Below are 25,665 nucleotides of genomic sequence, written 5' to 3'. Positions count from 1 at the left end.
AGTAACAGGTGCTGTTTGGTTTTGGGGATTTTTTTAAATGAAGATACACTTTCAGCCTTGCGATGCATGAAGGGATTTACCTTGAAAATTCCTTTCCTGTTGCCTGGCCTTACTGTAGTAAATTTTGTACAAACTCACGCATCTTCTGTGTGGCATCTGCATGAATATCCATGTTCCTGCAGAGAAGTCTGCTCTGCTGGGACCTCTCCTTTCCCACACACGACTATGGAAAACGTAACTGTGCTCCTGAACCAAAGTCATGCTTGAAGTACAGCAGAGGTTCAAAATGTGCACAAACTCCCCTCCCTTCAGCCTGGCTCTGACACAAGCTAGAACAATGACCTGAACACATCCAAGCAAGCCAGACAGAGAACAGCTACAGCCTGGAAGCTACACAGTACTTTTAGCATAACACTACGTACAAATTAAATTCATTTTATCCAGAACTATCTGCTGGGACACAGCTCAGGGATTACAGCTGCACTGCATCTTTCTGTCCTTGTCAGCAACAAAAATCCTTCAGAAAAGCAGTTTCACACCACAGTGGGAATTTAAGGGGAGGAGATATCCTCAGCTGTGACCTCAAAGGAGTTTTACAAAGGAAACAAAGGACACACAACCCATGGCATTTCAGAACTGCCAGTGAAGGATGGTTTCCACAAGCACAGATAATGTATCATCTGTAAGGAGATTCTCCCAGTGGAAGCATGCCAACAGAAGACACTTGTCACTTCTAGGCAGAAACTGAGACCTGTCTGCTGAAGTTCAGGGTATATTTTGGCTTAATTACAAACTGAGCACGGATTTATGCAGAGGAGATTTAATTGAGTAAAATTAAAGGAAAAACTGGGGGTGGAGTGCCAGACTTCTGCTCGCTTACCTCAGTTGTAAACTCCGTGTCAGACAGCCGTGGGTAGGTAAACAAGTGCATGGACAGGCTGTGTTCCAGTTTTGACTGCTCTGTTTACACTAATGAGGTTACTAATTAGAACACAGGATGATTCTACATCCAGTGTAGATGTTCTACATCACTGCATGAAATGACTTCAGCAGACTTCAAACCTCATCTGCTGTTTCGTTCCTTCCCTTGTGCTACCATAGCTTGTCCAAGCATACAGAATGTGGATTTGGGAATAAATCTGCCCAAAATTTGACTGCCACACGCAGATTGGTTATGCTATGTCTAGGCTAATATCTTCAACCAAGAAATACAAAGATCTTTTAAGGACTGCTGAATTACAAATCCTATAGATGTGTCCATAAATCCACTGCAGGCCCTGTCTATCTCAGGCAAAAGCTTAAAGGCTCTTAATACTCATGAAATACATAAGATGAGTTTAAATATTTCTTCACAGCCTATTACTCTCACCTAGCAGTTCCATCTTCTCCAGCAGGACACCTTTCCATGGCAGAATGGGTGCTGAGACTCCAGCTGCTGCATTCCACTAAGTTACCATGCCCTAAGCACAAAATGAGGGGCTGGACACAACCAGAATTGAATCCCTTCAAGAGTCTAATTTTCATCTCTGAAGACTCCTCCTTTCCCCTTTTAGCAAGGGCTAAAAAAGCAAATCATCCAAAACAAACAAAACACCCTAAAACAAACAAAAAAGGACTACTGGGCCCACATATTCCTTTTACAGTCAAACTGGTAACACAACCCCAAAAGCAGACTAACAAGGATTTTTAAAGTTAAAGTTTTTAATTCTTCTGCATAAAGGCAAATTGCCAAAAATGTAACACATTCCTTTATTTACAATCACCATAAATCACATGGAAGCATGCACACTGGAACAACAAGGTTCTAAATATTACTTCTTAGAAAAGTGCTGTACAGATGTTCCCTTGTACACACACACACACTCCGTGCTCTGTGGTGTGTGACTGATACACCCTTGTGTTGGGAAAAATGCCTGAGCATGCCTGGAAATAACATTTTGGGAGTGGGAGTAGTTCCTGGGGAAGCAGCTTATTTCCAAATCAGCAGCACAAAGGGCTCTTGGCCCTGGGTACTTCCAGCCCCACAGAAGACTGTGGTGAAAAGCAAAACCAAACCCTGTAGAGACAACTCCCAGCTCTAGCAGACATTGGTATCCCAGCACATGCTACACAAGGACTGTAAAATTCTTGCAACTGGCACATGAATTTAGTATAAACTACTGTAGCCACAGCTCTCACTTCAAACTTCTGCACACAGTGCTGGCAGAGTAAAACAAAGGAGAGCTTATCCCAACATCATCACAATTCCTTAGCCTGGACAAGAGCAGCTCCACACCTGCAAACACTGCTATTCATCCCCAATAGTTGTAGGAACAACAGGCACTGAATACATCCTCTCCCACTCTTTAACAGTAGACTGGCTCTTTGGGTCAGGCTGTAACACACATAAAAGCAAAATCCAGGTATTTAAGCTGGCTGCTGTTCTAAAAGTCACTGAGCCCCTTCAAGAAAAGGGTCTGATTTTGATAGACCATCTACCTTTCCTTTCTCTTCTCTCACCTGGCTTAGGCAAATGCCAGCTTAATTCATCTCAGAGAACAATAAATAGGCCAAATGGGTGATTGCCCAATCCAAAAGTTATTAACAGCTTGTCTTTAATGACTGGAGGAAAGCTGAAATTATCTACATTCCTTTGAAGGAGTTCCTCGGGCTGGATGTGCAATTCTGGTCCAGTGGAGCAGAGAGGGTTCCTTGGTTTGAGGGGTGGCATTCTTCAGTTTGACTCGATGCTGGAGTCAAGTCAATTCACCGATTTCCTGGTGAAACATCAGCACACTCTGAGGAACAAGATCTCCAGAGGGAATGCCAGGATCCATCACCTGAAGCAGCTTTGCAATATAATGCACGTGTCACCTGCCAATGCAGGCATAGCAGAAATGTCCTCACAAAAGCTTTAAGGAACATCCATTGTCATTGCAGCACAGGCTTCATGAAATCTGAAGTTTTACACTTGAGGCACAGCTTGCAGGAAACAATCTATCCTTATAAAGATCTGGAGAAACCTAAACAAAAAAGCAGGTAACAGCATTTTATAAATGTGCTATATCCAGGCAGTAACAGCAAAACATTTCCTCTTTTAAGCTGTAGCATTACAGTAGCAGTAAATGGAAGAGAGCACTGCATATGGTGAGCTTATAGCACAGTATAAAGGAGAAACCCATATTGTCCATACCAAAGAAAGTGTTACAGCTAGTATGAACATTTTGAACACATAAATTACTGAGAAAATACAGTACTAGATACCCTACATTCCTAAAGTATTTGTCAAGAAGAAAAGGAAGCAGCTGAGCCTATTTTTCTCAACCACTCACATAATTTTCATCTAAATGTCATTAATTCATAAAATAGACTTTTATCTCAATTATAATTAATGAATTTCTGCCATATCTTAAAAATATCCTATTGACTAAGGTTTTTCCCCACAAAGCAACAGATACATTCATATTTATTTCTGATTATGACAAATCTTCTTTTAGCAAGGGAAGGTAGTGTGGAATTCTATCATGTAACCCACTATCTGGTTTTCAAGCAAGATTAAACTTCCACAGATAAAGTTCCTGACACTTGAGAATTAGAGCTCATCACACCTAAAAGCCAAGGTTAAAGGCAATGTTGCTCTAAATACTGATCTTTCCATCCCAGAAAACCAGTGTGTTGCTCCACAGAGAAGGTATTTAATTCACTTCATACATTTTACATCTAACATAAATATTTACAAACCCACTGAGTATATACACTCCTTAATACAGCCTTATTTACAACAAAGACCACTGAAAAAACACTAAGCATCAACTATGTGGAAACCAGAAAGGCTCTTAACTGTGACGTAGAGATGCTTCTTTTACCTGAATAATTTCACCTTATGTTGATTGCACGTCTGCTGACTGTAAATCTTCCTCTTTCAGTGCAGATCCTACATGACAGCACCAGTTTTCCAAGACTTGATCTGCTGGTCTCAGACTACATTCCTATTCTTCAAGTCTTTTTTCTGTCACAGGAGAAATTCCTTCTTCAATACTTCTATATACAAAGAAAGACTAGATATTTTCAAATATTGAATTAGCACTTTAGGGAAGTGAATGCATGTTAAATCTTATTCATGCTCAAAGAATTTAACTTAAAAATCAATAAAGTCAAAAGAAAAATGCCATCAGCATAGTTTTTTAAAAGCTCTAGCTGCCTTTTCCTCATACTGCTATAATCCAAAATCTAAGTGTAAAACTAATTTTGGCCATATTCTAAATGAGTTTTATTATGCAAAATAGTCAAAGATCACTGTTTAACAGACATTTATATCCTAGTCCATGTTTCAGAGCCTGCATCAAATGTAGTTCAAAGGCAATCTAATTACACAAAAGACTACCTGCTAATAAAACCTGTTTTACCCAGATTGCCATCCATCCTATTAATGCACCACAGGAATCTACAGTCCAAGAGAAAATTTTCACTAAAATCTACTGCTGCAAATGCCAAGTTGTAACTTCATCACAAAAACATTAAGAGGCAGAAAAGGTGCTACTGAAATAATTGAAAAAACTGGCATTTTTTGAGTGATAAAAACACATCTTCTAGCGGACAGGTAACAATTTCAATTTCCTAAGTCTGAAGCATTAGATCTTTTAATTAAGGGGCTGTATTAAGTGCAAGAGGATGGGATAAAACACTAATAAAATAAAGGAATAAAAAAGAAACTGATCTGCCTGAACTGAACAGTTGGATTCTGTAGAACGATACTGTGGATGAGCTACTGAAACAGAACAGGTCACGTAAGTAGTCAGCACAAACTCACTTTGGTATTTAGATTTTTTTCCTCAATATTGTATCTTCAGCATTTGCACTTCCCCATCCTCTGTCAGGGTATTCTGACTGATGTCCTTCCAATAAACTGCTACAAAGTTTAAGTCTACAAATAAAAAAAACCAAACCCAAAGACTAAGTGCCTTTATTATGGTAACTTTTAAATATTAAATAGCTACAATCCATTAACACAGACTGTAACATGAGAACATAAAGAACATAAGGACAGAATTTTACCACACAACATATAAATATCAACCAAAACATCCCTAAGAAGAATAGCAAAAAAAAAAAAAAAAAAAAAAAAAAAAAAAAAAAAGTCAATGTTTATAATAAAAGCTTGGATTGAATTACAGCAAGAAAGCAACTAAGCTTCTAAATTAATATAATTTATAATTATAAAATTAATTAAAAAATACCCCTCAAACCCCAATTGATGAGCTGCATTTCATACCTCTCCAGCCTGCAGTCTGCGTCTCTGCAAGTCTTGCTGTCAGGCAGAAAGAAGCTGGATTTCCTCTGTTTTGGATTGTTCCATCCTGAAGAACAACTGGCTGGAATTGGGTCACTGCATAAAAACAAAAAACTATCATTGTTGTCACTACAAAACAACTTAATCTCTAAGGAGACAGAGAGCAAGCTTCCAGCTCTTAAAGGCTGAGGAAATGAGAGGCAAACTTCCAATTCTTTCCACAAGACAGAATGTGAAAGGGGCTTATCATTTTCCAGCACTATCTGGGATGGCAGAGAGCAGAAAGCAACAGATGGGAAAGTCAGAGTGGAAAAAGCTGAGTAAGCTCAAAGAAGAGAACTAACAACCAAACATACCATGTGCTGGAGGAAATGTAAAAAGGGAAAGAAAAAAGAAGGGAAAAGGGAAAAGGGAAAAGGGAAAGGGAAAAGGGAAAAGGGAAAAGGGAAGGGAAAGGGAAAAGGGAAAAGGGAAAAGGGAAAAGGGAAAAGGGAAAAGGGAAAAGGGAAAAGGGAAAAGGGAAAAGGGAAAAGGGAAAAGGAACACCTTTACAGGATAAGCAATAAACAGAAATAACATCATAATCACTGGGGTATTTACCTTGTTATTCCTATACTTTGTTGTACTGTCACTACTTCATCTTTTTCACCTAAGGCTTCCCACTCTGAGCACTTTGAAAAAGCCTCCTGATGTCCCGAGTCAGTAAGGCTGGAAAGAAAACGAAAAGGTCTGAATCCATGCATGTGGGTAACACAGCTCCTCTTAAGGGGGCTAAGTGGACAGAAAAAAACCACAAAACCACACCTGTATAAACATTTTTTACTAAGGTTAGTGTGAAATGTCTACTAAACTGCCAAAACCCTTTGTGTTGCTTAAATCTACACACAAAACCCCCTGTGTTGTGTCTTCTGACACTTGCAATGGACCACTGTAAATAATTGCTATCATACAGCACAATTATTCTGACATGATTTCCATTCCTCATTAAATCGCACACATTTTTAGATGAAATTAAAGCTGTTAACAAATGGAGGGAAAAGTACTAGTCATATTCCAAAAGGCAGTTTGTAGTATCAATGAATTCCCATATGGAGAATAATTTCATACCTTTCCAGTGTGTGGTACATCTGCAGATAATGGTTTTTGCTCTCTGAAACCACAGAGGAGTCAGAACTGTTTCTTTTTCTGCGTTTCCATACTGGAGAAGAATCAGGAGAACAGGAACTACAAAAATAAAACACAGATTTTACACACATAACATTTTTTTATCTATGTCTAAATGTTTATCAGAGTTCTGCTAAATAATAGCATATGCTACAGAGGAAGTTTTCTTTTGAGGTATGATTCTTCAGTCACACAGAGGAACATGGAGCAAATGGCTCACGGTTTGGAAGCAGAACCATTTTGAGCTCCACACACATCCCCCAGGACAAAGGATTTCAGTAAACAGGGAAGTGCACAAGGTACTTCAGAGTCAGCCTCCCTGCTGTTCTGCAGACAGGCAAGATGCTATTAAGGAAGGGGACTCCTGCTTCTGAAAAAGCTCCTCTACTTTCAGAACATTCCAGCACTGACTAAAGAAACCTCAGTACTCTAAGAAGCTGAAAAAATACTGCCTTTCCTTCTGTTATATCATGTAATTCTGCAATGCTGGTAATTTTTCCACATTCAATGCTCTGTACCATTGATGGATTACATTCAACAGCAAAAGTGCCAAACTCCAGAGCTGAGCATTAACTACTCATCCACATTAAACATTTCCTACAAAAAACTGACACGTACTGAATTATTTCCCTAAGTTAAGCACAGAAGTTTTCTCTCATACCTCTCAGGTATGTAGTCAGTCTGTCTGCATTCATCTTCACACTCATTTCTCTTCTGCTTTTCGTCAAACACAAAGGAGCCAGAAGCATCCTCATCTTTGCAGAACCGTTCCTGGGAACTACCTGAAGGTTCTGTACTACTAAAAACAGGAGGGGAAAAAAAAAGCTTTAAAAAACTACCCATCTGGCTTACTGCTCCAACTAGAAAACAGTTAAACTGAAGTAATAATTAACAGTTCATCTCATATGACACTCAAATGGTATAAAAACTGCAACTTCTACCACAGGTTAATTACAACACAGGTAAAACTATTTACACAGTGCAGTTACAAAGCTACAAGAACTCCATTCACCCTTTTCCTCCCAATTTACTAGTCCAAATCGTGTAAAGTATGAGGTGGTATCAATTAGCAGAGCTAGCCTTGTTACAGAAATTCAAAGTTGTGAAAAGATAAAAATATTTCCATCTTGAATGCACCTGACACTCTCCTGAAGAGAGCACAGAAATCTCTCTCTCACTTTAAACGTCTCAAATCCTCTAACATATTGTTACTGTAGGAGACACATGGTTCCATGACATCAGGAAAAGGAAAGAAGGAAAGGTTATCACAGTCAAGGAACAGTAATCACCAAATTTGTGCTTATGCCTCTCGCTTTCTAGAAAAGTAATATTACCTTGTGCCCACCAGTGTAAAGACAAAGGGGAGGAATGCATTCTGCAGGCAGACCAAATGCCTTCCTCCCCATAAATGCCTGACTGCAGATAATCTTAAGACTAAATAATGGGAGTATCTTGAAGACTAACAGAATTCAAATGGAAAACAAAGCATTCAAGGAGACTCCCATTTCTGAGCCTGATCTTTTTTCTCCCAGTCAGGAATGCTCTAAAGGAACTACAGAGCCCTCCTTAAATTCCTTAAGCCTCGACTTAATTCACCCATATACACACACTGGCTGCAGATCCCAGGTTTCTTCAGCAGGAGGATCCCAGGCATGCAGTGCTATCTTCCACAGCCTGATCTGCTGGTCCCAGGACCTACGGCTGTACTTCTTGAACTTGTTGGGAGTTCTAGGGTGAACTCCTGGAATTCGCTGGTCCCTGTAAATACACAGTAAGATTTATTATTTCAGAACATGGAGGTTTTTCCCTTAAAAAGAATCCTCAGCTCATCAGATCACACAGGCATCAGTGGTCTGATAAATAAAGTTCATATTTTTAAACACTTAATTGAGATGTATATAAGACATTACCAAAAATAGATCACAAAAGCAACAACTAACCATCATGTTCTGAGTCAGACTGGAAGCTCATCCAGTCCAGCTCTCTGACAGCTGCCAAAAGCAGATCCCTACTGCCCATGAACAGACACAAAACAGAAGCATAACTCATACTCCTTCAATAATATCCCAACCTCCACCTCCTTCAACTTTATTTCTCCTGAGTCAAGTGTAGCTTCTTTTATTTAGTATTGTACCCAGTCTGGCTGGGATGGAGTTACCTTCGTGCTCACACAGCTTCAAGGCCTTCTCCTTTCCCCATTCAGCCCTGCCCCATCCCACAGACACTAAGTTTACGGTGAACACTGAGTTGAGAGGGAAAACTGCTGGGACAGCTGACTCAAATTACCCAGAGATACCGTGCACCATATAATGTCACACTCAGCAATAAAAACTAGAGGAAGAATTTGAAGAGAACTAAGGCTGTGTGCTGTTTTACACACACACACACCAGGAACAAGTAAGAGTTCATTTGGAAAGCTGCAACACAGTGCAACTTACTTTGGAACTTCTTTAAGGTATCTGTCATATGCAAGGGTATTCTTTCCAAAATTGATCTGTTTTTGTCTTCTCCTCAGGACCACTTCATCAGTTTCCCATTCAGCTGGATTAGCAGAGTCACTTGCAACAGAACTTGAAAATAAAAGTAAGAATTAAGTTGAAAAGAACCTTAATAGTTTTACAAGTTACATAAACATATTCTAGAACTGCCTGTATTCTTACTGATAGACAGTGAGCACCACTCTGAACTCACTGGTTCACAGAAATGAAAGCTGTGCTAATCAAATCTGAACCTCAAATGATCACACAAGTAGCTTTTGAGATAAAACTTCTCAGTGCTACTCCCTCCTTAAGGCTTCCTTCAGGCTTGATATGAAACAGCCTGTGTTTCAAATATTCATTAATGCATGTAAAGTAGTCAGAGATCATCAGATGGTTATTGCTAAAACCAATGCAACAATAAGCAGTAATAGTTCAATACCTACTTTGTGATTTTTTTATTTGATGTCCTCATTGTTTTGCCTTCTTCAATTCTACCTTCCCAGTTGGGGCAACTGGAAAGAGGTCTAGAATGTTCTGGTTCTGTAGAGCTTAGAGAAAATAATGGGAATTCATCATGAATGTTTGCTGCTTGTAACACAGTTAATGAACAGAAACATCAATAGTGGACAAAACCACTCCACAACTGTAAAACCACAAGCATGCTCCTCTGTTTCAGTTCTAAGTCACCTTCAGCCTGCCCTCTTCTGTCAATTTTAATGCCTCAACATTTAACAAGTGATATAAGTAATACAGAAGCAGATTTAGCTGATAGTCTTACTTTCCCTAAATGGTTTCACATCAACAGATGAAATTACCATCCGTGCTGACAACATCATTTTAACACAGGACAAAGATTCCACACTGAAAAGGAACATATCCACTCAGCAAAAGAGAAACACAAAACACTGCTGGCACATCCACTTAAGTCTCACACTCATGCCATACCGTTAGTATTTTTTATGACCACATCAAAGACACAGAAAACACTCCTGAACACAAGGCCTTTCCTAAGGTCTTCAAAAGATTAATTTATTAAAGAAACAATATTAAACATGCCATCAAAAATTAAAATCACCTTCATACAGCGTAATATTCAGAAATGTATGAATTACATAAAAAAAATATTTTCATGTACCCTCAGTAAAATATTTCCTCTTACATTCTGTTCAGTTTTCTGCACATATCTCAGCACTCACCACTTTCCACCCTTGCTATCAGACTGTAAGATACAAGTCTCAACCACTTCCTCCACCGTAGGTCTTCAGTCTAAAATATCCAAAAGCCAAGAAAAATATTCCTAGAATTACCTATGTATAAAATTCTATCTCATCTCAAATTTTCCTCAATAACCGTAGGGAAAAAAAAAAAGGTGCTCACTAAAAACTGCAGTAGAACTGAATATACCAAGTGCACTGTGAAGTGAACAAAGATGGCCTGCCCACACTTACACATAAAGATGCATAAGCAAAGTATGAAAATAACAGCATATGGCTTCATTGGGAATTTTATACTAATATTGAAGCCTTCAGCAATAAAGGGCTTAACCTACTGCTTCACTAAATAGCATTTCTCCCTTTCATTTGGAATACTTGCTAATACCATGGCATGTATTTCAATTAGACAAACTGGGTGTTCTTCTTCAGGCACGATGCAGGTATCATCTCCTAACTCTGTGCTACTCTGTTATAAGAAAACACTCAACCTAAGTATGTCCAAGCTTTTCTTGGAGTCCTAAAGAAGAGTGTAGCAAAGTGGAGACGTAAAGAAAATTCACATTTATTCCTCACCTGTCCAGCCAATGGCCTGAATGGCCACACTGATATTCCTCAAGCACCAAAGAATCTGAATGCTTCCAGCTTCTATATTCCTGTTCTTGATGCCAGCAGTGTGGATGCTGCACAGAACTAGAAAACAAGAATTTTCATCTGAAATCAAGTCACTGGTAGTCACTGAACATTGCCCATAAAAAACAAATATGGACAATCTGATTTGGCATACAGATATGTGATTTACCTCAACTTATTCAGGAAACATTTACTTAACAAAGATGTTAGACAGTGCAATTGCTGAGAAAATGTCTTTGATTAATGCAATTAAGACATCAACATTTTCAAATAAACCATTATTATTTAAACAACCAAACATATACTCTATTTGCAGACAAAATGGTGGGAGAAAAAACCTAACTGAGGACTGTCACCAGTATTTATAGACCTGTGGACATGTGCCAACATCCACAGACCATCCTCCGGCAGCAGTGCACTACCTGACATTTATTTACTGCCCCATCCCGTAGTAAATTCACGGAAAAGCCAAATTCAGGAACTACACTTCAATGCAATGGCTAAGGAGAAGTAGGTCAAATGTTTATGTGGAAACACCTTTACCCAGGAAATTCTTGACCAGACATGGCTGCAGAGCCCTCACAAGGAAGCCTGGGATCTGACTGTAGTGCTTGCAACACGCTGGTGGGTCAGCCAAGGATTGCTTAAGGGTTGAGTTCTCTACATTTTCCTCCTCGATTCTGGCGGCTTTGACATGTTAAATGACGGGTTACTAAACAAAACACAATCGCAGCATCTACTAACACCAGACCTGGCTTCTGGGCTGAGGACCACACCTGCAGATCCCCCACCACACCTGCTCGAGAGAGCGACCGGGTACTGCAGCCTCTGCACTGTAAATACACGGTGTTTCTGTGTGTGTAACAGCAAACACACTGCTCTGTACGTGCCAGCTCTCTGCGCGTAACTAAACAAGGGAGAGGGAAGGAAGGATTTTTCACATTTTACTCCTGGGTTAAGCACTCATGTTTGCTTTCCCTTCCTCCTCCACCCTGCCTGGCTTTGGGAGTTTCCTACTCCCAGAGGCTCGAAGTTACCAACAACACACAGCACAAACAGCTCCCTCCGAATCACAGACCCAGGCAGAAGGACGCTTCCAAACCCGCTCGGTTTTCGCCAAGACAGTGAATGGATAAAACCCTTCTCTGACCACCTTCAGCAATTACTCGATTTAATGACTTGAAAGAAAAATTTTTAAAAAGCACACCAGCTTAGGTACACTACAACACATGTCGTAAGTACGACACTGTTTGAAAACGTAAGGGGAAATGACAACCGAAAACTATGCCTTTTAAAAACATTCCGGTATTTGCTTTGCACTGCCCGCCCACTCCAGTCTGAAGCCAAGCCGCCGTGCTCCCAGCCGGGCTGGGGTGCCTCGCCTGCCCGGGCAGCTGGTCCCTCACTCGCCACCGGCAGAGGAGGCCGAAAGAGCTCCTGCAAGGGGCCGAGGCCGCAGGAGAAGGGGCCGTCTGGCGGAGGAGCACGGGCTGCCACGGCTGCATAGCCAGCAGCTGCCCCCGGAGCCGCCCTGGGACAGGCAGCGCGGCACCCCCGCCCGCCCAGCAGGGCGATGCCCGCCCCGTCCCCCGTCCCCCCGCGGCCGCTCCCACCTGCGCAGCCCGCCCGGCTCCGCTGAGCCCGGGCGGCGCGGCCCGCCGGACATGGCTGAGGCGGGCGGCGGCCCCGCCGAACATGGCCCCAGCTCCGGCCCCGGCTCAGCGGCAGCGCAGGCGCGGCCCGTCCTCCCGCGGGGAGCGCAGGCGCGCTCGGGCGCTGCCGCAGCCGGGGGAGCCGGGACGGGGCTGTTCGTGCGGGGCCCTGGTCGGTGTTACCGGAGGAAAGGGGCGCGTCCTGCGCCCCTGTGAGGGTCTGGGCACAGCTTCCCTCACACCGAGGGCGCCACTGCCCTCTCGTCATCTCCCTGCGGCTGCATTCCCCGGCCCACTCCGCTCGCAAATCTAGGGAAAACCCAGCTCCCACATCACGGCGTTACCTCACGCAATAGCCAAGGATTCGTTTTGGGACAAGGTAGTTTCCTGCTAGACGTCGTGAGGGGTTAGTGGCCACGACAATTTACAGTCTACAGGAATGTGACCCACATTCCATACCATTAATGGAATCATAGAACAGCTTGATTTGGAAAGGACCTTAAAGATAATTTGCTCCAGTATTTATATCTCGACTCCTTAAACAGCTCAAAGTCAACAAACATTTCTTAAGAAATGGCACACAGAACTTTATTCTTACTATATACTGTCCTGACTGGAATGGTACTTAGCTGCAGACTAACCAGTTTTTAAAATCATAGAATGGTTTGTTGGAAGGGACCCTAAAGATAATCTACTTCCAACGCCCCTGTCATGGGCAGGGATGCCTTCCCCTAGATCCCTCCAACCTGGCCTGGAACAGGATCCCTTCCAGGGATGGGGCATCCACAGCTTCTCTGAGCAACCTGTTTCAATGCCTCACCACCCTCACAGTAAACAATCTCCTCCTTATAACTAATCTGAACCTACTCTCTTTCAGTTTAAAGCCATTCCCCCCTTGTCCTATCATGCCATGGCCTTGCCAAAAGTCCCTCTCCAGCTCTCTTGGAGACCCTTAGGTACTGCAAAGTGCTGAACTCCAAGGTCTCCCTGGAGCTTTCTCTCCTCCAGGCTGAACACCTCCTGCTCTCTCCTACCAGTGGTGCTCCAGCCCTCTGAACATCTTCATCGTTCTCCTCTGGACTCACTCCAGTAGGTCCTCTACTACAGGAATGTGGTAAGATTCTTTATTGCTGTTGCTTGGTAATAAATCTGAGCACGATGACGATAAAATAAATGTTTAATATAGGACACACCATTGCTGCATGCCAGTGCTCCCTTGGAAAGACAAATTTTTCATCATTGCCCCTGCTGATTTCATGACATCCAATGTCACTCCTTCCCATCTGGTAGTTGTGAAAAGTCATTGGAGGTTTTTTTCCTGAGGTTCTTATTTAGATTTCATACACACCTTCTTCCATTTATGCAACTCTCTGCATTCAGGTTGTAGTAGGAAAATCCGTCCAAGAACGACTTCCCATGTACCCCTTCAGGAGAATTTAAGCCCTATTTTTATTTATTCCCATGTTCTCAGATAAGACATTGCATACAAGTAAGTCAGATTGATTTCCACCCATGTAAGGTTTTACCTGGTAAACATAACTTTAAAATTAAAACCAGAACTCTTACAAAGAATCAATCGTATTTTTATTCAGCTCTTCAGAGAGTTTTAAGATTAACTGCATGTATTCATTAAACCTTTTCCTTAAGGGCTCTCCAAATAATACTGTTAAACAGGTAAGCTATCTAGCAAAAGAACCACCAAAAACCACAAATAAGAAATCCTGCAGTATGTCTTTGGAAGAAAATGTCTTGTAATCCATGTAAGAGCTTGAGTATTTATTACTCAACTCCTTCAACAGCTCAAAGTCAACAACACTTCTTTAAAAATTGCACTGAGAACCACAGTCTTACTGAGGTTTGTCCTGACTGGAATGGTGCTTAGCTGCAATCTAACTAGTTTTACGAAATCACAGAAAAGGTTTGTTTTGGAAGGGACCTTAAAGACCATCCAGTTCCAACCCCCTGCCATAGGCAGGGACACCTTCCACTAGACCAAGTTGCTCAAAGTCTCATTCAATCCCCTTAGCACTTCCAATAATGGGGCAGCCACAACTTCTCTGGGCAACTTGGTCCAGTTTCAAGTAAAAATACTGAAGAGATCACATGATAATCTGGTATTTTGGTTTCAAGCTATGCCAAACCTCATGGTAGAAAAACTATTCATATACTGGATTAAAAATATCTCTTGCTTGGAAAAAAATGTCTTTTTGGGGTTGACAAATTATGTTAACCTAAAAAAACCAAAAGATAATGTATTTTCTCAGTATCTTCTGGAACACTACAATTACAGAAGTAATACAATGTGGAAATAAATAATATAGCCATGACCCATGTGTTGAGAAAGACCTGTTGAGCTGCAGCACACCAGGAAATTTGGGCTACACATGATATGCTCATATGGGGTATTTATACTGACAGAGTCCACCCACAGATTTTCTTTAGTTTAATGACATCACATTTATATAATATACTTCAGATTACTAACATTGCCCACCCACAAGTCAGTGATGTGGAAAAGCACACACATAGCTGGAAATGCAATACTAAATAGCTCTTAGTGATTTACACACAATAATAAAAAAGAAAATTCTTTCAGTAAATATTTTAGCCACTTGCATTACTTAGTTTTTAAATTTTTTTATTTTTTTTTTATACATAATGCTGTAAGAAAACTGATTCTAAACCCTATCCTCATATTTAAGAAATGTACCAAGATTATGTGGGGGCAATGGTGTGTTCTTTACTGCAAACAGAGAGCATCTTCTCTAGAAATGGCCCTATATGTGCATGTGGCTCTTCGCATGATAACCTGAAGCTATCATGAATACAAATGCCTATTTTTGTACTCTATTATTTTCATGTTCATATGGATTTTTAACAAGTTGTTTCTCTAACACAGCCTTTAAGAAGCTCACAAACGTTGGAGGCATCTCAGATTACTTTGAGAATTTAAACCTGAGGAAAACTACTTGTTTTAAGGAATTTAAGTCAGGTACTATAATTAACATAAATCATAATTTTGTTTCAGTAATTATTACTAAGTTTTCTAAGAGGCACTTTTGTGGACAGAGCATTAAAAGATGCAAGGGTCTCATACATTTATGACTGTTACTCTGTCATACTTTTATACTGACAAAAGAGGTAAGATGAACAAAAGCAAAGTTCCACTGAAGTGAAAACTTCCAGTCAATTCAGAGTAGATTCCACTGCAAGAGCAATTAGGAGTTTAAAGCTTTTATTACATGGAATACTGTTGGCAACTGACCTGGTTTTCTATAAAACCATCTGCAACTACATGTATCTATTATCTAAGTTCCTCAAGGCCTTTATGATTTTAGCTTCACATTCTTTACAATAAATATTTTTATTCCAAACAGGCAAAGTGCTGTAGGAACTGAATGACTGGTGGTGGCAAAACCACAGCTCCAAAATCCTACCCTCTCTTCTGCAACTGTTTCAAGGGCCACGTCCCTTGTATCCATGCCACATTATGTAAACTTTCCAGAAGCAAATGTTACAAAATGCTTATTTGTAAAGGCTGCTGTGTAGTGATAGGTGCATGTCAGACAACACCACCCGGCCCTGTAAGAATCTTCCAAAAGTTGAAAAATCCTGCAGAGACCATTTTAAATCTAGAAATTATTTCCCACAGAAGTACTGGAAAATATTTTAAATTCAATTGCTGATCAGCTCCTAGATTTTTTTATTAGTTTTCAGACTTGCCAACAAATCTGTCTGAAACTCCAGAACTCAATTTAGTTCTATTCAGATGAAGAGTGACATGCCACTGAAGATCTCTTTGGGAAAGAGACAAATCCATACTACCTGTCTCACTGTCAAATTCTCACTTTATACAATTTAAAACAACAGTTAATGAAAAACAGAGAAGCCACTGTTATTAATAGGTAGTTTAGATACTTGCATAGTAGATGTTGTACATAGAGCAACTGAGATATGCTGGAACAGTTAGTGTCCTTGAACTCAACCAGTTTGGATTTTTACAAATGAATGTTATTTAAAAAATCCAAAGTTAGAATTCAACACCAACAGTATAACATAAATGTTAGTTTTCAAGAGATGCTGTCAGATCTGTTTTCAATTCCTTACCCCTCTCTGAATTCTTGCTTGCAGCCGCATTTGTAACCATTTCCTGGCTGACTCCAAGTGGAGGTGGGTGCATTCACCACCTGCAGCTCAGCTGAGACTCATGTAATGTTCCATGGCTGTGCTTCCAATACTTGTACATTTTTACATCCTACCACTTGTTGTTCCTGCTCAAACGTCACCTCTGCCCATGATTTACTGGTAAGATCCTTTTGATTATTCAGGTGGGAAGTACTAAGAGCTTTTGTTCTCGTACACCAAAGCTTTAAAGTATTCCTTTCTCTATTTGACCCACCTGTGATTTTAATTTACAAATTAAAGCTCAGATGTTTGCTGCACTCCCTTCCAATGTATATAAAAAAAGTCCCATCACCTAAAGAGTATTGAAACCCTAAGCAATATAGCTCCTGGAAACCAACAGATTTAACCATAAATTAGCAGTGTAGGTAAATGGGTTATGTTGACAAATCCTTCTGTTGTTTGAAAAAAAGACATCCATCAAAATGTATGCTAGAGGCAAATTAATGGAATAAAAGGTCCATACAGGACTTGTAAATCTTCAGGAATTACATTTCTTAGCTCACTACAACCCTTTATGAGTGGAGAGGAGCAGCTGAAGGGACACAACTGATACACTTCTTTGGAGAACAACTGCAAAGATTAATAATAACTTTACAACTGGATTAAAGAATAACAAAATTATAAATGAAGTCTAACCAAAGCAATTTTCTCAGTTAGCCCTTTATTAAAGAATCAAAACCCACGTTAAATTTAAAAATGTAAAGAATTTAACCTACGGTAAAACCTGAAAAGACAACAGTACTGCAAATATAGAAGGATAACCTTATTCCATCCAAAATGTAAGAAAAGAAAATAGGAGTTTAAACAAAATTAAAACCCAGAAGCTAACATCAGGTGAGTAAAATCCACAGGTAAAAGTGGAAAAGGACTGAAAAGATTTACATCTGTTTTCAACACTGTAAAAGAAACCCTTAGAGTCTGTACCCTGGTAGAACATGAAGTCTCAGAAACAGATCTAGCAGGCCTTTAACCAAACCCACTATGAAACTCAGTCAAACTGAAAAAGTACCCAAGTACTACTCATCGTATTAGGCAAACATCTAGAATGCAAAATTTGGCTCGGCAAGTCGGGCAAGGCACTTGGCTTGACAGCCAGGTCTCTGGGTGCTGCTGGTCCTGTCTGCTGGCAAACCACTTGCCCATGCAGGTGAGGCACCACATGGGCCGGCAGTAGCACTGCTGGCATTCCCCCTCGTTCGGCTCCTGGCAGTTCTTGATGAGCTTGATGTTAGCAATAGTCTGCATACACCCTATGCATGGCTCCAGCTCCTGAGGGAGGAGAAAAAACATCAAAATTGTGAACTGCACAGAATGGGTCCTGTAACTGCTCTTCAAAGGCATTTAGAAAATCATCTGTGCCAGAATAATCAAGGCAGAACTGCCCCACCAGAGGATATCAAGTGGTTTTATTAGAACACTCTCTAATTAATGACAGCAAAGCTTCTCTTTGAACAGAAAACCCAGAACTGCTGTATGAGACTAATGATTAAACAAAAATTACTGAAAAATAAACATTCTTTCACTCTCTGAAGAGCTTCCAGCAGCCACAGCAAGGTAAGCAAGCAGCCAGCTTTGTCATTCAAACTATTTTTTAAAAAAACTACCAATATAAAGTAAGGAAAACAAACCAAGCAAACAGTTCTTACCACTTAAAACAGCAAATGGCTGTTCCTATCTTCCATCTTTCTAAGTAAGAGACATAAAAGAGGAAACCAGGGCTGTACTGAACACAAGGACACTCATCCTGAAGGTCTAGAAACTTACTTAATTTTTCTTGGATAATATTGGAATAACTGATTTCCCCCACAGTTAATTATGACACATGAACTTGCAGCTGCATATGGGGACATCATCTTGCTATGAAGTGTTTTACAATTAATAAACAATAATTAGCATTTCCCACATGTCTTCCAGCTGTCCAAGAACTTGACAAAGTTCAAAAGACAGCACACTGAATAGGCATGGAGACCTGAATCTTCATACTGCTACTGGTGGAACAAAAACCAGCTCTCTCTGTGGTCTCTAGTTCCCATCTCCAGTGACTCTTCCCTTGTCAGCTCAAGTGTCTGCTCAGCTGCACTGGCAGCTGGCTGTGGATCAGATCCAGATTGAACACAAGCCACTCAGCTTTAACTTGTGAAATTAGGTCTTATCTCAGGTTTTAAGCAGGAAAAATTCTAGCATAGAAAGATTAACTAACTTTTTCAACATATTCATGGAGCTTCAAAATAGGGCAAAATTCAGTGTTGTATTTTTAACATCCTTATCATAATCTCTGGTGTCATTTATCACTCAACGTCAAACCCAAGTTCAGTAGCTCAGCTGCCACTTAAATGTGTCACAAATGAAATGCTCTGCAAGAAAGCAGCTTTAGTATCTTCTCTTTATTGTGAACATCTTTTTGCTCGCATTGCAATCAGAACACACAACATGATGTGCAGACACACCTGATCCAGTTTTATTTTAGCTAGTTCATGAACCATATAAACTGCACAACACTACCAAAGATACCAACCCCTCATTCCATTAGCTGAATCACTGGACCCAAACTCCCTGCAGGGTCACCAGTACTGGTTTAACTGGTTTCCCCTGGTACACTGGACAGTGCTCCAGTCACACTTCTGACTGCTGCACAAGTATAATAATGACCAGGTCTCTGCGAGTATTACTGGAGGTAGGACTCTATGCTGTTATAATTAACACCATATAATAGTGGCCATAATAATTATAGCTAAAACAAATCCCAATTAAGAATCATTAGTTTATTTCAGCAGAAGGTCCAGCAAAACCTGGCAGTCTAGAAAAGCAAGCTGTACTGGAGCAAACTGCCTAAAGAACAGCAATAGCAGCTGTGACTCTGGCTCCCCATAAACTTTCTACAAGTGCAATGTCATCATTTCCAAATGTGTTCATGTAACATTTTTATGGAAATTATTACAGTGGACTTTATTTCACTGTGTTATTTCTCATGTCTTAATACCATAATGCTCACAATACAGCTTGTCTCCTCATAGCAGGAACAGAAGCAGCAGCCAGAGCTACATTTATGACATGTTTACTGAGACAGCAGGTGAGCATTTGAGAGGGAAGCATCACCCTGACTGAGCAAAGAGCACTTGTGTTTCTGGCATCACTGACCAGGAGGCCTGACTGGAGTCAGCCTGGCTGTGCAGACCCTAAGAAATTGTCCTTGGCTGTATCTTCTGAAGAAGCTAAGGAATTCAGGCCATGTCTTATGAGGGGCCAGTGAGATGAAACTGTAAGTCCTACAGCTGCACACCCTCACCAAGGGGCAGTTTAACCACCCGTCACTCTCTAAGTGACTGCAGCCCCCAAGCCCATGGAGCTCTCCTGCAGGGCAGGCTCAGGTAGGTAGGACACCTCTCAAGGTTTACCTCTTGAGGTCAAGAGATTCCCTACCTGCTATCTGTTATCTACAGCAAGGTGACAGTTTATATTAGATCTAAAACATATTGTATGCAAGGTAGCTGAATTATTAGAAGTGTAGTGAGTAGTAGAGTGTTTGACTGCTGTTCAATTACTATTTAATTAATGACTGAATACTGCTTAATTATTAAATGAGGATTATTAAGCAGTAATCACATGATAATTATAATTTAATCATCATTCATAGTTTAATCAATATTTTTAGTAAAACCTTTTTGTTAACTCCATAATAATGAATTCTCTTAGTAATTCGCCGGAGATGGCCCTAGGTAAACATTTATCAATTGCACAGTAATCACGGGCTCATCTATATTGAAAGTATAATTATTACAGTCTCACATGGATAGAAAGTCTCACCTGAGTGCTTGGAACGTGGTATGTCTGGTTTATTTCCACCAGAGATGTAAAGGTTTCTAAAAATAAATCACTAAGGCTTTGATGGATCACAACATTAGCTGCATTGCTGATAGGAGCACGGAGCTTCTCCCGGAGCTCCCCATACTCTGTGGAGTTCAACCTGAAGAAGAAAAGATGGAGCAAAATGTTACCATGATTATCCACCCAAACACCTCGATAGTACCTTGCAGAGGTTAACATCAAGGAAGTGAATCCACAGAAAAGCTATTTAGGCTGGTAGTTATTAGTCAGAATAAATACACAGCATTGTCTTTTCTTGTTTCCTTTTGCTGTTTAGTTACTGGTTTTGGCAGAACTTGGTCAACAGAACACGCTGTCCTCATTCATATCTGTATAAGATTGCCAGCAGGGTATGTCAGAGATCAGCTAAAACATCATACAAAAACAAAGGAAGGCTTTTGAAGTAATCAACATGAACAAAATCATGCATTAACTGCAAAGTGCTGTTTGCACCACTTCTGTCACCCCTTTTACTTAGACTATATCTAAATTCTCGTTTCTAAACGCCTGAGGACAGAAATTAGTTGTATCATGCAGCAGGCATCACAAGGTGATATAGTACTACATAAGTAGCAGAAGAATGTCAATCTATCAGGTTCTGTGATTTTATGATACAATTTTAGGTAAATCCAGAAATTTCACAAAGGTGACAAACCACTACTGATTTAAGGCTGCAACAAGCTGTGTTCCACACCAGCTGCTCCTGTAAATTAAAGTGATGCCCACAGCACTCAAGTGGCACCTGAGACCTCACACAGACCCTGCAGTGACATATCCCTGTTGTCATCCCTTTTTATGGTAAGAGTTCTGAACTGTAGTGTCAGAACTCTCCAGGCTCAATGCTTCTACTCATGAAACAGCTTTCATGGAGAAGTCCTGGGAAGACTGCCCTCATTTTCCTACCACTCACTGAGTTCCCAGAGCCCAGCACAATGCAAGGCTGGCTTAGCTCTAGCTCCCAGTGGTCTCCATTGTTTTTACTGCTACAGGATAATGTCATTTGTTAACAGATGCTGTCCGTGAAAATCACAGGGACCTTTATATCCAGAGGAACAATTCGCACTGAACATGCAGGAAAACATGGCCCACCTGCACAAAAACATTTTTCCTCCAGAAACATCTCACCGTATTTGATTCTGATTCTGGATACATGCAATGATCCTGTATGATTCTGCTACATTCTAGCAGAGATTTACTATTTCTGACATCTTATTAGAACAGCTTTTAAACACTGTTCCTGACGCTATTCTGTTTAGCTACAAAATACATTTTGGGGTTAGGACTTTTTTCTCTAAAAGGAATTGTCAAACAAGTTATGATTTTCTCAGCTGGGGATGTAGTTTTACCACTCTGGCACTGAAGTGCTTGCAGAAGAAAATCATTAGTTGTATAATACTCATTTGGTCACCACTCTCACAGGTCTATAAAAGTCTCTTTTCTTAGGATTGTCATGCTTACCTTAACTAACCTCTTGTTCTGAGTTCTGTTCACCTGCATCTCTACCATAATCACCTCTTTGCCTTCCTCGTGCTTGCCCCACTGCACACCTACAAGTCTGGTGATCTGTCTGCTTTTAATTACCTAATTACCTAATAAATGCTCCTGACATACAAATTTACAGCAAAAAGACACTCAAATACCTTTTCAAATATAGTTTTAGGAGCACTAACATGGCTCTTAGTAACACAACAACAAAGAGTTTAGCACCCTTCTACTCAGAGGTTTCTGCAGAACTAGTTCTTTAGCCTGGTTACACAGAGAGACTGCTGAGATAAACAGCATGGGCCCTTCCAAAACAAGCCCTAACAGTCCACGTTTGCTATGATTTACTGCTATGAGAGCACATAAATCAGAAAAGGACCAATATTACTTCCTTGCTTTAGGGGCAGTAGCTCAGTGAGAGCTCTTCTGAGCAGTGATAAAATTATGAGCCTTAAGCACAAGGAAAAATCCAAAGTTGTGGGTGAACAACACACAGTTTTAGACAAATAGCTATTTCTCTTCACCCAAAATTTGGAAGACCAAAAATTCTACCTTTCATTCCTGTTCTCCATCTCTCACCTAATTTTATCCAGTTACTTCTTTCTGCATCCAGCACAATCCTCTCCCTAAGAATGGATCAAAGAGGGCAATCCCTTTGTTTATCCGTTGTGTATTCAATGCTGCACGTGTACAAAGCTTCCTAAACAACCTTCCCTGCACTGCATGGCAGCACTGCACATGGCCAGCACCTCAGAACACCAAGCAGGGAGCAAAAGGGAAGGGATGAGACCAGGGAGTCTCCAGATCAGGCACAAAAGCGCTCCATCGGCAACATCCAACAGCACACATGTAACATAACAGGTTTAGCAGTTGTTTTACCGGATATCGAATGCCTTCACATAGGGATTAACACTGGCAACTCGGATGGTGAGGAACTGCACAGGCACGTTGGAGTCTGGGGTGAGTTCATGCTGTCTGGAGTCTGTCACCGTCAAGTGAATGTCCTGCTGCTGGGCAACATGTAAACAGTAGGTGGTCACTTTAATCACCCATGTGTCTGTAACGATCACCCTTGCTCCTGGCGCTCCAGTAGCGAATTTGTCGATTCTCCTGAATTCTGTGTTGATGGAAGAAGCTACTGCCCTCCAACCCGACTGCGGGAGAGCATGAACAGCAAGTGTCCGGGCTAGTGGATGATTATTCCAACCCTTCCGTGACCAGTAATATGCCAGGGCACTAGTGATTGCTGGGAGGAGAACTGCGAAGAAGAAGAAAGTTTTCCATTCTTTTGAAGCCAGGTAGAAAAAGCAAAGATGTTTTTCAGGTGCAGCAAAGCACATACCAAGATAATAACCTGCAAGGAAAAAAACTTACTTTCAGAAAACAATTAAGTACCTGCAAAAACACATAGCCCTGAATCATATGGTTATCTAACCAGTGAGCTCAGCTCCAGGAGAGGTACTGTACTTCTGGATGACTTCAAATTCAAGCCTCTTGTCTTAAGCAATCGAAGGTAAATTCTTAAGCACCACTTATTTTTACCAGAATTATGTAGCTAAACAAACCTGATTTGAATTTGCTGATTGAATAAAATTACCTGCGAGATGCCACTTAATTTTAGGAGAATTATATGGCTAAAGGAAGCCAATTTGCATTCTCTGGTTAAAACACAGAATCACAGAAGATGATGAGTTGGAAGGGACTCACAAGGATACAACACTTAGCCCTGCACAGGACACCCCAAGAGTCACACCATGTGCATGAGAGCATTGTCCAAACACTCCTTGAACTCTGAGAGGCTTGGTGCTGTGACCATTGCCCTGGGGAGCCTGTTCCAGTGCCCAGCCACCCTCTGGGGGTGGAGCATTTTTCTAATATCCAACCTAAACCTCCCCTGACACAACTTCAGGTCATTCCCTCGGGTCCTGTCACTGTCACCACAGAGCAGAGATCAGTGTCTGCCCCTCCTCTTCCTCTCATGGGAAGTTGTAACTGCAATGAGGTCTCCCCTCAGTCTCCTCCAGGCTGAACAGACCAAGTGCCCTCAGCCACTCAAGGCTCTTCACCGTCTTGGTTGCCTTCCTTTGGACACTCTCTAATAATTTAATGTCTTTCTTATATTGTGGTGTCCAAAGCTGCCCCCAGCGCTCGAGGTGAGGCCGCGCCAGCCCAGAGCAGAGCGGGACAATCCCCTCCCTTGTCCGGCTGTCGATGCTGTGCCTGATGCCCCCCAGGACAGGGATGTCCCTCCCGGCTGCCGAGGCACTGCTCACTCACATTCAACTTTCCATCGACCTGGACCCCCCGGTCCCTTCCGCGGCGCTCCTTTCCAGCATCTCCTTCCCCATTCTGTACTTAAACTGCAATTCCTTTGTGGGTGCGCGTGCCGCGGTGCAGCCAGCTGGTTACAAAGCTCGGGGTGCACATTCCAAGGCAGCCGGAGCGCTACTCACCCAGGGGCAGCAGGGAGTGCGCCAGCAGCGTGCCGGTGCTGCGCCGCAGGTGGTACTGCACGAAGGCCGCGTCCTCGCTGCCCAGCCAGGCGGACAGCAGGCTCTGCACCGTCAGCCCCGCCGAGCGCACCTCGTCGGGCGGGAACACGAAGCACACGGCGAACACCAGGTAGGCCAGCGTGAAGGTCACCGCGGGGCTCTCCATGCTGCGCCCCACCGGGCGCCGGGGTCCCCGGGAGCGGCAGTTCCCGCTGCGCCCCCGGATGCTCCAGCGGGGAGCGGTACTTCCCGCCGCTCCAGCGGTACTTCCCGCTTCGGCCCGGATGCTCCAGCGGTAGTTCCAGCGGTAGTTCCCGCCGCAACCCCGGATGCGCAGCGCGGGCGCTGCCGGGCTGGCGGGGCCGCCGGGGCGGGACCCGCCTCCCCTCGCACTGATGGTCCCCGCCCCTCCATCCATCTCCTCCCTCTCCTCCGCCCCTCCGCGCCTGCTTGGCCCCGAGCCCCGAGCCACGTCCCCGCTCCAGCCGGGATCCGGGCCTCGCCTTCGCCCCGCGCCCGCCCAGCCCGGCCGGGACACGCAGCCCCTGCCCGCGGCTGGCCTCCGGCATTGTACGCGCTCGAGGTCATGCTCCACAGGCCTGGCAGAAGGAACCGATTCCAGTTCTTCATGACCGTAAAAGAGCTCTGTTGGATGAGGGCAGCATCTTTCTGAAGCAGGGAAATGACCTATTTTACTTAAGCGTCGGAAAAAACTCCTCTTTGTTTCTCCTTGTGTATTTTATGTAATGCTTTCTAATATTTTCTAATAAAACAGGGATGTAAGATCTTAAAATGCCTTAAAGGGAGCCATATTTTAAGATATCTTTGTACCTCCCCAAACAGTAAATGGAGAGGCCTAGCTTGAATCTCTGGTTACTATTGAAGTACAAGCAATAGCTAATAGCCACAAGATTTGCTGTTTCTTCCAGAATGTAGCAAACCCCCTGCATGCCCCCTGTTATAACCACAGACTTCCAGATTCGTCTCTTTTAGAGAAAGGGGAGATTGTATAACTGGAAAAGCACAGCAGAGAAAGCAGCATGTGATGTTACATGCTACTACTGATGGGAAACAAGTCAATAGTAAATTCCACCCACGGAATGTGACATCCTAACGCTGGCAGATGGCTGATGTGTTACTGTTGTGATGGAGATCGGGAATTTATGGTGGTTTAGTGACTCTTGAGGATGGTTACATCAGTAAAATCATGCTTGGATTCTGTGAGTCTTATTT

At 42.0% G+C, this 25,665-nt stretch overlaps 2 protein-coding genes across 6 annotated transcripts; both read right to left on the bottom strand.

Annotated features, from left to right (window-relative positions):
* Positions 1–1,681: 1,681 nt before the first annotated feature.
* LOC104690793 (histone RNA hairpin-binding protein-like) lies at positions 1,682–12,473 on the bottom strand. Of its 5 annotated transcripts, none has more exons than XM_039551392.1 (12): positions 12,371–12,473; positions 10,701–10,817; positions 9,357–9,461; positions 8,872–9,003; positions 8,042–8,191; positions 7,095–7,232; positions 6,377–6,493; positions 5,870–5,977; positions 5,252–5,365; positions 4,790–4,903; positions 3,846–4,037; positions 1,682–3,002 (listed from the first exon to the last, which is right to left on the bottom strand). In XM_039551392.1, the coding sequence occupies exons 1-10, from the start codon at positions 12,421–12,423 to the stop codon at positions 4,798–4,800; spliced, it is 1,140 nt and encodes a 379-aa protein (XP_039407326.1). In that variant the 5' UTR covers positions 12,424–12,473; the 3' UTR covers positions 1,682–3,002; positions 3,846–4,037; positions 4,790–4,797. The 5 variants fall into 5 exon arrangements, with proteins under 5 accessions (XP_039407326.1, XP_039407327.1, XP_039407328.1 ...); XM_039551393.1 differs by having other exon boundaries at positions 3,846–4,020; XM_039551394.1 differs by having other exon boundaries at positions 3,846–3,988.
* A 1,503-nt stretch (positions 12,474–13,976) lies between these two features.
* TMEM129 (transmembrane protein 129, E3 ubiquitin ligase) lies at positions 13,977–24,804 on the bottom strand. Its single transcript, XM_010402212.3, has 4 exons — positions 24,394–24,804; positions 22,820–23,294; positions 20,399–20,558; positions 13,977–17,863 (listed from the first exon to the last, which is right to left on the bottom strand). Exons 1-4 carry the CDS (start codon positions 24,596–24,598, stop codon positions 17,615–17,617), a joined length of 1,089 nt encoding a protein of 362 aa, XP_010400514.2. The 5' UTR covers positions 24,599–24,804; the 3' UTR covers positions 13,977–17,614.
* Positions 24,805–25,665: the final 861 nt, after the last annotated feature.

This window comes from Corvus cornix, chromosome 4 (genome assembly GCF_000738735.6).
Source record: "Corvus cornix cornix isolate S_Up_H32 chromosome 4, ASM73873v5, whole genome shotgun sequence".
NCBI lineage: Eukaryota > Metazoa > Chordata > Aves > Passeriformes > Corvidae > Corvus > Corvus cornix.
This window is presented reverse-complemented; position numbering and strand designations above follow the sequence as displayed.

Coding starts and splice junctions, on each gene's coding strand:
- LOC104690793 (XM_039551392.1), bottom strand. CDS start 12,423: ATGTCCGGCGGGCCGCGCCGCCCGGGCTCAGCGGAGCCGGGCGGGCTG. Junction 6,494..7,094: donor ACTGACTACATACCTGAGAG/GTATGAGAGAAA, acceptor TTATTTTTGTAG/TTCCTGTTCTCCTGATTCTT. Junction 5,366..5,869: donor CAAAGTATAGGAATAACAAG/GTAAATACCCCA, acceptor GTTTTTATGCAG/TGACCCAATTCCAGCCAGTT.
- TMEM129 (XM_010402212.3), bottom strand. CDS start 24,598: ATGGAGAGCCCCGCGGTGACCTTCACGCTGGCCTACCTGGTGTTCGCC. Junction 23,295..24,393: donor GCACTCCCTGCTGCCCCTGG/GTGAGTAGCGCT, acceptor TTTTCCTTGCAG/GTTATTATCTTGGTATGTGC. Junction 17,864..20,398: donor ACCACGTTCCAAGCACTCAG/GTGAGACTTTCT, acceptor CTCCTCCCTCAG/GAGCTGGAGCCATGCATAGG.